Here is a 12,588-nt window from a genome sequence, read left to right on the forward strand (position 1 = left end):
AGTCAAGTAAATTTTTATTTTTTAGAATGTATTTTTAAAACAAAGTCATGTAAATTTTCTGAAATGGATACAGGGAAAAAAGGTTATATCCTTTTTTTTCCTACCAAAATTAAAATTAAAATTTAATGAAATAGATATTACTTGATTGTTATTATTTTCTTATTATTACATTTTAATAAATTAGTGGGTAATACATTGTAAAGCCCGCGATATATGGGGGCAAATATAATTACTCGATTTTATTGTGATATTAATGCACTACTTGTACCTGTTCATTGGGGTGGATCCTGAGGTTACAGCTCTTGCAATCAAGTATTTTACATTCTAGATAGTTCGATTTTATTTGAAATTATTTTTTAATTATAAATGGTTACCAGAAAGTATAGATTTTAATATAAAAACTTATGAAATAGAGATAAATTTGTTAATTGAATCTCAAATAGGTTTTTTTGATTAATTTTTACTCAATAGAAAAAAATATAGCTCAATATTTTAATAAAATTCTCACATGTCAACAAAAAATTCATAAAAAAAAAATATTTTTATTCACTTAATATATATAATTAAAGATAATGAAATAATATTAACAAAACTTGCACATAACATTTTGTCTTTAATTACATTAAATGGCTCAGTATATGAATATATTTGTTAATTTAGGGTTTCAAGTGAGCACCGCGCACCCTTGGTGCGGTGGTCACTACATATGTATAAATACTTGTTGGGTGTGGGGGGCAACTGTCGGGGTTCAAGTCTCCAAGAAGAAACTTCATACATATATACACACAGATTAGGTTAGAGTAGAAATTTAACCTTGTATAAAAAAAAAATTTCTATTGACTCACTATTATTATGAAGGTTGTGATAATATATATATATATATATATATATATATATATATATATATATATATATAAATTTGTAATTAATTTGTGCATAACATGAACATCAACATGCTACCAATTTAAATATGAAACAAAGAAAGAAATTCCGCTTAAATTTATTGCGCTAAGCCTCAAACTATATCAAGCTGCCTGCTAGTAGGTGTAAGCCCACAAAGTTGGCCTCCATGGTGAGGGTGAACTTCATGTCAAACAACATGATAGTTATTATCTCTCTTGACTTGCACAGAGAGCTCTAGCTTCCTGATTTATGTCAGAAAATTCGGCTGCAACTTGGCCACATTTATCTTATAAAATGGTCGAATGGCCAGCATTTCTACTGCAAGCCAGTTCCGACTTTCGATAGAGCAATACACTGTGATTGAGAAATGGCCTTGAAATTAGTTCTCTTTGTTTACGTAATGGTTGCTGCATTGGCACTTCCAATAGCTAAAGCCACGTTACCCATCGGCGCTGGTGTTGTGTTCCAGGTCCAGCCGTCTTTTGTGCCTTGCTCTATTAACGGCAGTTTAGGTGCCAATGTTACCATCCGACCTTTCCCAAGTAAGTTTTCTCAAAATTTGTTACGGTTAGTCCAATGCACCATGACTACACACACTAGTCTCAGTTAATAAGGTACTTCAATCTCACCATTGTTTTGTTATGTTCACTTCTAGATGCTCAAGTACAACTGCAGTGTGGAGCTGGAAATGTGGTTGCTACTACAACAACCAATGCCGCTGGAGTATTTTCATTTTCCTTGGATGCTATACGACTTAGTCTCTCAGCAACACTAGGATTGAGTCCTTGCGATCTAGTGGTTATAACACCCCTCTCCACCTGTAACTCCACACTTCCGGCTGTGGGAGTCTTGAAATCGGACATACAGTTCGTTGCAACCAATGTTGTGGGTGCCCGTATAATTTTCACCTTTAGGCCAGTTGGGTTCCGTTACAGTTCCTCAACTTGAGGAATAGAAGAGTATTTACATGAATAAGGTCAATTGAACCAATGATATGTTATTTTCCTTTCCAACTCTATAATAATGTTATGAAGATTGTCATCCAATCTGTAAACTCCTTTCCTAATTAAGGAGTACTCCTGTTGCCATATATAATTAATACAGCCTTTATTGTCCTTGAAATGAATATGGAGTTAGTTGTGGATTTCGTTTGACTTGTATATGATAATCAAGTCAATGTTAATTGGCAAAAAGCCTCTTTGATGGCGTTCGTTTTGGTATTATTGTGCGTAGGAAGTAAAAGTTTAATTTCAAAACTTATTTTAACCGGAAAGAATTATAGCGTTTAGAATATTTGGTAAACTACAGTGTTAAGTGTATAAATATTTTATAAAAATCATAATATTTGATATTTGTTATTGTTTTTTACAATATGTTATGAGTTGGCTGCCTAGTAAACGTTAGTGGCTAACGTTTTCCTATTATTCAATCTTAATTCATTGCGTTAAACCATCATCTTTAATTGGTTGAGTTTGTACAGTTTTTATGTTACCGTTGGGATTGATATATTATGATTCAATATAATTACTATTTACTATCCACTTGAAAGATAATTATAACAACAATAAAGTAAGTTTGAAACCCAAACAAACTTGATCTATTTTTTTTTTTTGAGCAACAAATAAACTTGATCTGTATTGTATGTTTCTTCAGCCAATATGAATATGCAGCCAACGCGTCCGATTTCAGATGAGAAAATCAATTTTCTTTTGGGCACCATTTTAATGCAAAAAAGATAACTATCTACATTTTTGCGGAATCAAAATTCTAATTTCATGAAAATAAAACATCCTTCGATACACTATATCTTTTGGATAAAAGAAAAGTACTATTGAGAGATTCCTATCCTACAAGCGGTGTGGGTTTTTAAGGATATTCAACAAGGTGGCTGGGTTGTTGTAACCTGAGGGCGGCACGCACAATGTTATTTGTCTGCTACACCGGAAATAGGAATAGCAACGGGTCGAATTCTGGCCAGGTTTTTTTTTTATGCCCGAACCTGCCCCGCGGGCTTGTACCCGTTACCTGAACCCGGCCCGTTTAGTAAATGGTTTTTTTTTCGGGCCCCATACCTTTGACCTAATAAAAAAAAGATTGAATGGAAGCCGATAACGTGGCCCAAAAAAAAAACATATTTTCTCATATTCAAATTTGTGCATCAAGCACGATTTTTGGATGGAGGAGTCACCGATCAAGAAAAGCTTGAACAAATAAACACTAAAAAAAGAAGAAAAAATATCTTCCCTAATGCGGTTTCATTGCTAAATGATGGTGACCAAATTATCTTCACAAACACTCATCCCAGATCTTTTTTTTTGTGCAAATGTGTGACAATTATTAGTGATCACACATAATCTATGAGTTGACTTTATATATCTTTATGGTTTTGTAAATATGTGGGCACAAGTATATATATGCTTCTGGGCATAATTTGGAATCATGTTGTATCGAAATGGTCTCCTAATTTAATTACTTTCATCTGGGCCTGGAGTGAGCCATTCTCAAAGGCCTAAGCGAAATTAAGGCCTAAAAGGTATGGGTTGGTTTAGTTTGGGGCATTTTGAATCTAAACCAATCTCGTTCGATTCAAATATTGCCAATCCCAACCAATCAATTATCACGAAAATAACCAGACCAAACCAACCCATAGGTGATTGGTTTGAGTTAATTGAGCTAGGCTTTTTTGTCCTAGCCATTGGGTCATTTACCTCTTATATTGAAATGAAACTTCCTACGCTTTCAAAAAAAAAAAAAAAAATTAAACTTCCTACAGATTTAAAAAAAAAAAAAAAAAATTCTTAGGTGCATTAGAACTAATAATAAGTAACAAGTTTTCATTTAAATTTCTAGTACATCAAACTAGCTAAATAGGAATTACAAGTACTTACATTTTCTTCCTCTATTATCATCCATGAACTTTTTGTACGTCATTCTTGGAAGGCAATTGTAAACCCTACTAAACATCTATGGGAACCCATATGTCCACATCCATGGGAATCTTATGTTATGTCATTCTTCTTTGATCCAGCATAATATGTAATATTATTTTGTTGGGCATTTGTTTAAAGATAATTTGGATGGGCTTTTGTGGGCTTGCCTGGTGTGGTAAATACTGTGTAGACTCTAAGAACATGCTTCTAGTTCCTACTCCAACTATGAGAGACACTTTAATAATCTTCCCATATTGCCTTACACCATCATTAATTAGTTCTTATCACTAGTTGGGGAGAGAAGACTTTGAGAACACTCTAATTGAAACCTTAATATAACATATAATATACTACTTAACCCAAAAATTATTATCTCCCCAAAAAATTTCTCATAAATTATGAAATTCTCAGACTGTGTGGATTGGATTGAATGAGTTTGTGTTGCGTGAGCATATGCAATGATCAAAGAAAAAAAAACTTTGAATAAATTAATGTAATTTGAGAATCTTAAATGATCGCGATCTAGATTCATATGTGGCAAAAAAAATTTAAGTATTAATGCTCAAAGTCACTTCTAGCTGTAATTCTTTTGCTGGGGTCCAAAGTAATAAAGTATTATGTATTTAATTCCACAAAGTAATAAATAATTTGGTTTTGGATAATGAAATATTCATTATTATATATGTTGTGAAATTAAGTCTGAATTTGAATATGTTTGTATATGGACCGTTATAAACAATATACAAATAAAGATGGATTGAGACTTAGGGTAAAAATTATAAATGTGTTTACTTTGTTGAATATTAAGTAATACTCTTAGGGTCATGCTAATGAGTGCCCTTAGGGCATTGGTTAACAATCCATTTTAGGATACCACTTTTTTGGGAAATGGAAAAAACTATCAAAATATTAATTATTTTTTTTCCCATAAAATTTTTCTTTAAATGAATTATTAACCAATGCTCTAAGGACATTCATTAGCATTTCCCATACTCTTAATTAATCAAGATTACATGTGTTTCCTCGGATTATATTTGGTTTTCTTGTTAAATATTGGTCCTTGCCTATTCCATAAGGCCATTGAGAAACGCCCATTTTGAACTCATAGCAGCATGTAAGTGGTTTTACTTATTTACATTGTGAGTTACTTTTTATATAATTTTAAGTTCATCAAATTCAAAATGAACATTTCCACACTAGTATTAATCTCTTTATGCAGTAGTATTTTGTAGCCAATGCAAATCTGTGACTGTCCGCATGCACATTCCACAACGAATGTCCATAGCAAGAAGCAACTTCATGTGGCTAGAGATGTCATCACAAAAGAGTTGAAAAAACCAGTTTTACGACTTTTGGAAGTGGTGGAGTTATCAATGGCCACCTAAGAAACCAATAATTTGATCTAGGTTCATCTTGCAATGAGCCTCAATTAAAGTTAGAGGTCCAATATTGCCCCGAAAAGGCAATTAAAGGCAGTACAGAACGATAATTTTTTCAGGGAGTCAAATGTTTAAAAAGAAAGAAAAAATAGATCAACAAATATTTTCAATGAAACCGATCCGAAGGAATCTCCTCTAATCCACTAGCAAATTTTTTTTTTACTGTTTTAAAATTTGATTTTTCAAATCCATGCCCTTAAGGCCTTCTTCCATTCTTTCATTCATGACATCTTATATTCTTCCAATTACATTTTGTACAACTCTTCCTCTCCTCATTTTCAATGTTATTCTCCCCCTCTTCTTTTGGTCCCAATCAGTATTCTTCCAACAGTTCTTTCTCTTCCATCTTATTTTTCATATAAATTTTTCATGGAAAACTTTTGGCTCCAAAGATGTGAACTTGGAGCAATTTTGCTCTAACTTATTATATGATGGTTATGGAGACCATTCATGTATAGTTTTTGTCACATGCTCTTTTAATATATTATGTAGCTTGTTTATATAATACACCTAGATAGTATTATAAATTGTCACATAATAAGTTGAAAAAGGTATCTCTGAACAAGTTTGGAACTGAACTTTTCCCATTTTTCATTACTCCTTTTATTCTCTCGCCCGTTTATATATCATAAACTCCATTTCTTTAACATTTTAAATATTTTGGTAGTTTTTTTTTAATTGTTTCTATAATATTTTATTATTGATCAAATTGTTGCATCACATTTTCTATAAATTTTCTTTTTATTCATCTCATTACGATATGATAGCATAATAGATAGCAACCGTTGGAAATCTTCGATATAAATTTGGTAAAATCCAAAAACTAAAAAAAATTGATTCAAGAATAGTTTTTTCAATTTGACTCTATCAAAACTCACAACAATATGTTTTACTCACCAAAACTAAAAAAAGAGAGAGATCATTTTTTTTGTTTGTTATAATCTATTCCTCGTTCTTTTAACTACGTCAGCACCAAAACATACAAACATAATTAGCCTTCACTTTCTTAATTTTTCCAAATTCTTATTCTAATAGTTGAAATTGGCAAATTAACAATAAAAAAAACCATGGTAAAGAATGGCATATTTTTTCAAACTCAAAAATCTAAGCCTTTTGTATTCAAGATTTTTTTTTTTTTAGTAATGATTAATTCAAAATCATCCTTTTCATAAAATTAATTCGACAAAGAGAGAGCAGGCTTAGAGGAATGGAGGTCAGAGCTTTTGTTCAACCCATATTGATGGTAGTGTTGAGGTCCTTGAGGTACTGGGGGTCCTATATGAGTTGATACCTTCAATATAGAAACACAACATATGGGCAAGTTGGCTATTTATATTTTTTGGGCCTCTTTGGACCAATTTAACTTTTGAGAGGGTGTTACTTACAAGTCTCCATAGTATAGACTACATACTTTTACCGTAAACCCCATACAAAAAAAAAAAAATCTTTGGGGCTGGGAGGGCCATGGCATTACTTGGTCTCTCGATTAGATTCAAATCTTTGATCTAATGTTGTCAACATATTTTATATCGATGATCCAACTATTAAAAAATTGTCTAAAGCTAAAATTTGGATAAAGTTTGGTAACAAACTTAGTTGTAGCCAATGACAATAACTTGGACAATATATATATTTTTTTATTGAATATGAATTTTAACAAATTCACCATTAAATAATATTTACTTTTTATTATATCCTCCATGTTTGCAAAATTTTCAGAAAATCAAAAATCAATTGCTATATCATCACTAATGTTTAAGTTTTAAGTTTTTGTAATATAAAATTATGCATAAAAAATAAGTTATAGATCAAATAGTAAATAACATAATATTGATATGAAATTTGACATACTTGTTAAGAATATAAAGAACAAGCAATTCAACGATTTAAATTTTAAAATATATAGCAATATTAGTTTTTTTAAGTGGAAGTTGTAGATTTTTGCTACAATCAAGTTTGTAGCCTACCGATGTCCCTAATATATGTTTTTTTAGAACGCATTTATAAACAAAGTAATGTAAATTTTTATTTTTTAGAATGTATTTATAAAACAAATTCATGTAAATTTTCTCAAATGGTAACTAGAAAAAAAGGTTATGTCCTTTCTTTTCCTACTAAAATTAAAATTAAAATTTAATGAAATAGATATTACTTGATTGTTATTATTTTCTTATTATTACATTTTAATAAATTAGTGGGTAATACATTGTAAAGCCCTCGATATGCGGGGGCAAATATAATTACTTGATTTTATTGCGATATTAATGCACTACTTGTACCTGTTCAATGGGGTGGATCCTGAGGTTATGGCTCTTGCAATGAAGTATTTTATATTCTAGATAGTTCGTTTTTATTTGAAAATATTTTTTAATTATGAATGTTTACCAGAAAATATAAATTTTAATATAAAAACTTATGAAATAGAGGTAAATTTGTTAATTGAATCTCAAATAGGTTTTTTTGATAAATTTTTACTCAATGGAAAAAAATATAGCACAAGATTTTAATGAAATTCTTACATGGCAACAAAAAATTCATAAAAAATATTTATTTTTATCCACTTATTACATATAATTAAAGATAATGAAATAATATTAACAAAACTTGCACATAACATTTTGTCTTTAATTACATTAAATGGCTCAGTATATGAATATATTTGTTATATTAGTTAATTTGGAATTTCAAGTGACCACCGTGCACCCTTGGTGCGATGGTCACCCCATATGTATAAATACTTGTAGGGTGTGGGGGGCAACTGTCTCCAGGAAGGAACTTCATACATATATTCACATAGATTAGGTTAGAGTATAAATTTTGTGGGGAGTAAAAAGACCCTGATGGGAATGTGGGCCTTTGGGCCATGCTAAGGAAGGTCGACCTGCTCTTGGGTTTAGAACTTGTTAGTACTACGGGTCGGCCCATACGCCAAGGATCCGAGGATCTAGCCGAGGGTGAATTTCCCTTCGGACGGACACCGGAGAACCCGGGACTTCATGGTAAAGGTTAGGGAATGACACGGTCAAGACCAATGGTTAAAGAGGTTGAACCCTTTATTGTCCTAGAAGCACCGATGTTAGAGAAATACCAAAGATAAAGGCTGCCACCTCCACATTAAAGACCCTGCACCTACCACCCTGGCCGCATTAATGGGGAAGTGACACCTGAACAGTGGAAGGGAAACTTCTGGTTACTATTCAAAGGTACTGAGAAAAGAAATATCTAGGCTAAGGCAAAGTGGGGGCAACACGTGTACAAAGTATCAAAAAGAGGAGTATTTAAGAAGAAACCTAGAACAGGAAAAGGGGGGCTCCCTTTTTTGTAATCTAAAAAAAGAAAAAGAAAAAAGAAAAAGAGATAATATAAGAACAGCTCTCGGCTTACGTCCGAGGAGGTTGATTTACAATATTCCTTGTTGTTTTCAAGTGTTTGCAATCTTTGACTTGTCAAGCATCTAACCTGGGTTTCAAGCCCACACTCTACAAATTCATATTGTTTAAGGCTCATTGGGCCTGAGCCCGTAACTGTTCTTGGGGCCAGGTGCAATTGTGCACTTACAATTGGCGCCGTCTATGGGAAATCTAGTCTAGAAGAGGTAGGGATATTATGGCAGGCTTAGGCTCTCACCATGCAGAGTCACAGGGATCACAACCGGAGGACCATTTCGAGCGTCTTGAACATCGAAGGGATCGTGAGGGAAGTGTCCACACAGAGTACCCAGGCGCCAGCCATACTCATGGTGGGGGTAGCGCCCCCCGGGAGGACGATTCTAAAGCCATGCAGAAGGAGATCAACCGTTTAAAGAGAAAGCTACGCCGCGCCAGACGTAGGCCTTCATCATCCTCACCTAATCCTTCCTCGGAAGAGGATAGGCGAGCTGGCTACAGTTCGAGATCGTGCTCACCTGCGGCTCGGTGTCCTCGGTGAGGAGGACGACGGCCGCCTCGCGACGCAAGAATCTTCCTTCTAGGGGCTTAGGCAACGACGCTATGAGTAGGGCGTTACACCAACTCTCCAAATCTCCATTTTCACGGAGGATTGAGAGGGGGAGGCTTCCCAGGAGGTTCACCCAGCCCACCTTTACCATCTACAATGGCCGGACTGATCCGGTGGAGCACGTGAGTCACTTCAACTAGAGGATGGCAGTGCACTCTCACAACGAGACTCTGATGTGTAAAGTCTTCCCCTCCAGCTTGGGACCTGTGGCTATGAGATGGTTTAACGGTCTCAAATTGAGGTCTATGGGCTTATTTGGGGAGCTAACTAGGGCATTCGCTTCGCGGTTCATTACGTGTAGCAGAGTCCCTCGGCCATTGGACTCGCTGCTATCCATGGCCATGAAGGAAGGGGAGACGCTGAAAGCATACTCCGACCGATACTGGGAAATGTTTAATGAAATAGATGGTGATTTTGATGAGGTGGCGCTTAATACCTTTAAGGTAGGTCTTCCTACTGACCACGACCTAAGAAAGTCTCTGACGAAAAAGCCCGTCCGCAGTGTACGCCGCCTTATGGATCGTATTGATGAGTACAAAAGGGTAGAGGAAGACCAGCAACAGGGGAAGGGAAAGGAGAAGGTTATCCTGCAGGAGAGAAGGGATTTCAGGTCGGACAAATATCACAACAACAAGCCGAGGAGGGATTACTTCGGGCAATCCGGCTCGGCAGCACCCCAGGCTATAAATACTGTGTTCCGAGAACCAGTGCATCAGTTACTAGAGAAAGTTCGTAAAGAGCCCTTCTTCAGATGGCCCAGCAAAATGGCAGGGGACCCTGCGAAAAGAAATCAAAATCTCTTTTGTCAGTACCATCAGGATGTGGGCCACACTACCGAGAACTGTCGGACCCTGTGGAACCATCTGAAGCAGCTTGTCAGTGAGGGAAAGTTAAAGTAGCACTTGTGTCAGCCCACTAGGCAGGTCAGTCAAGTTGGCTCAAACAATCAGAGGAACAATTCATCTCGGCCAGCATTGGGAAAAATTAATGTTATCTTCGCTGCACCTAGTAGGACCGGCTCAGGTCCCACTAGGGTGATGGCGGTTTCCCATCCTCAGGCCGAGGATGTGGGTAGCAGGCTGAAGAGGTTGAAGGGCACTTTGCCCGTCTTAGGTTTCTCCAAGGAGGATAAGGTAGGGACTATCCTGCCCATGACGATGCTCTTGTGGTCACCCTCAGGATAGGGAACTATGATGTGAGAAGGGTGATGATAGATCAGGGCAGCGGTGCAGATATCATGTACCCTGATCTATTTAAAGGGCTAAGATTGGAATTGGAAGATCTAACTCCTTACGACTCGCCGCTTATAAGTTTCGAAGGGAGAGTCGTTGTGCCGAAGGGACAGATCCGTTTACCCGTTCAATCCGGCTTGGAAACGGTTGAGGTGGATTTCATTGTGGTTGACGCGTACTCTCCATATACAGCCATCCTCGCCAGGCCCTGGCTGCACGCGCTTGGGGCTGTCTCCTCTACCTTGCACGTTAAAGTCAAATTCCCCTCGGGGGAATGTGTTGAGGAAATCCTCGGCAGCCAATCGGTAGCCAGGCAGTGCATATCGGCTGCGGTACTACATCAGATAGAAGTCAAGTCTTCGGCTTTAATAACCAAAGACTTATAGCAGTTAACGGCTCCTGATTCATCTGGAATGGTGACAGGAGATGAGACACATTGCGAGGAGTTAGAGAAGTTTCCAGTAGCCGATGACCCAGAGAGATTCTTCCAAGTCGGTGTACTTTTGCCACACCAAGAGAAGATGGAATTGTTAGAATTCTTGAAGGACAATGTTGATGTTTTTGCGTGGGATCCTTATGAAGCTCCAGGCCTGGATCCGGGCTTCATTTGTCATCGCCTAAATGTCAACCCAGCTATTGTTCCGAGGAGGCAGCCACCTCGGCGATCTTCCAGAGAACATTCTGAGGCTGTGAAGGAAGATATTCTTAAACTCAAAAGGGCGGGGGCTATCAAAGAAGTTTTCTACCCCGAATGGTTGGCTCATACTGTTGTTGTTAAAAAGAAAAATGGAACGTGGAGGGTATGTGTGGACTTCACTGATCTGAACAAGGCCTGTCCTAAAGATTCGTTCCCAATGCCACGTATTGATCAACTGATGGATGCCACTGTTGGACATCCTTGGATGAGTTTTTTGGACGCCTTCTAGGGTTACCACCAGATTCCCTTGGCATTGGAGGATCAGGAGAAGACTGCCTTCATTACACCGACGGGGAATTATCATTATAAGGTCATGCCATTCGGCTTGAAGAATGCTGGGGCTACCTATCAAAGGATGATGACCAGAATGTTCGAACATCAAATGGGGAAAACCATTGAAGTATATGTCGACGATATGGTGGTGAAAAGCAAAACAATACCCTTACACGTGAAAGATTTGGCCGACACCTTTCAGATACTGAGAAAGTACAAGTTGCGTCTCAACGCCTCAAAGTGCTCTTTCGGCGTGGGGTCTGGAAAGTTCTTGGGATACATGATTACTCATAGAGGCATAGAGGTAAATCCGGTGCAGGTCAGGGCTATTTAGGACTTGCAGCCTCCTCGGAACCCAAAAGAAATTCAAAAGTTAACGGGAATGATTGCCGCCTTGAATAGGTTCATATCTCGGTCAGCTGACCGGTGTCGTCCTTTCTTCCAACTGTTGAATAAGTGGAAAGGGTTTCAATGGACCGAGACTGCCGAGTTAGCTTTTCACAACAGCTCAAGCAATATCTTTCTCGGCCACCCATTCTGTCTCGTCCGGAGGCACATGAGATTTTGTTTGCTTATCTGGCAGTGGCCGTCCACGCGGTCAGCCTGGTCCTGATAAGAGATGATAACGGGGTGCAAAGACCGGTATATTACGTTAGTAAGTCTTTAGGTGATGCCGAGGTGCGTTATCAACCCTTAGAGAAAGCACTCCTGGCCGTGGTTCATGCCACGCAAAAGCTTCCCCATTATTTTCAATCCCACAGTCTGGTTGTTACGACCCAGTTGCCCTCGGCGGTGCTTTGCGTAGCGCCGACTACTCAGGAAGGATAGCAAAGTGGGGGACCATCCTGGGGGCTTTTGATGTTAAATACAAGCCTCGCACCTCGGTGAAGGGCCAGGTCCTCGCTGACTTGGTGGCGGAATTTACCGAGCCATTACTGGAAGAAACTCTAAAGGAGGCCCACATGGGTGAAAAATCAGTTGGTGTGATCACAGCTGCGGTATCTCCGATTTGGGAAATGTATGTGGATGGGGCAGCCAATCAGAGAGGGTCAGGTGTTGGACTTGTCCTGACGTCCCCCGAGGGAATTGTTTTCGAAAAGTTTTTGAGATTGGCATTC

The 12,588-nt window shown here is 37.4% G+C and overlaps 1 protein-coding gene across 1 annotated transcript; it reads left to right on the forward strand.

Annotated features, from left to right (window-relative positions):
* The first annotated feature begins 1,231 nt into the window (after positions 1-1,231).
* Positions 1,232-1,992, forward strand: LOC142625921 (phylloplanin-like). Its single transcript, XM_075799676.1, has 2 exons — positions 1,232-1,445; positions 1,559-1,992. The coding sequence occupies exons 1-2, from the start codon at positions 1,271-1,273 to the stop codon at positions 1,849-1,851; spliced, it is 468 nt and encodes a 155-aa protein (XP_075655791.1). The 5' UTR covers positions 1,232-1,270; the 3' UTR covers positions 1,852-1,992.
* The last annotated feature ends 10,596 nt before the right edge of the window (positions 1,993-12,588 follow it).

Source organism: Castanea sativa, chromosome 2 (genome assembly GCF_040712315.1).
Source record: "Castanea sativa cultivar Marrone di Chiusa Pesio chromosome 2, ASM4071231v1".
NCBI lineage: Eukaryota > Viridiplantae > Streptophyta > Magnoliopsida > Fagales > Fagaceae > Castanea > Castanea sativa.

What these genes read in the sequence shown, in the direction of transcription:
- LOC142625921 (XM_075799676.1), top strand. Translation starts at nt 1,271, where the DNA reads ATGGCCTTGAAATTAGTTCTCTTTGTTTACGTAATGGTTGCTGCATTG. An exon ending in TACCATCCGACCTTTCCCAA is followed by an intron (nt 1,446 to 1,558) that starts GTAAGTTTTCTC and finishes GTTCACTTCTAG; the next exon opens with ATGCTCAAGTACAACTGCAG.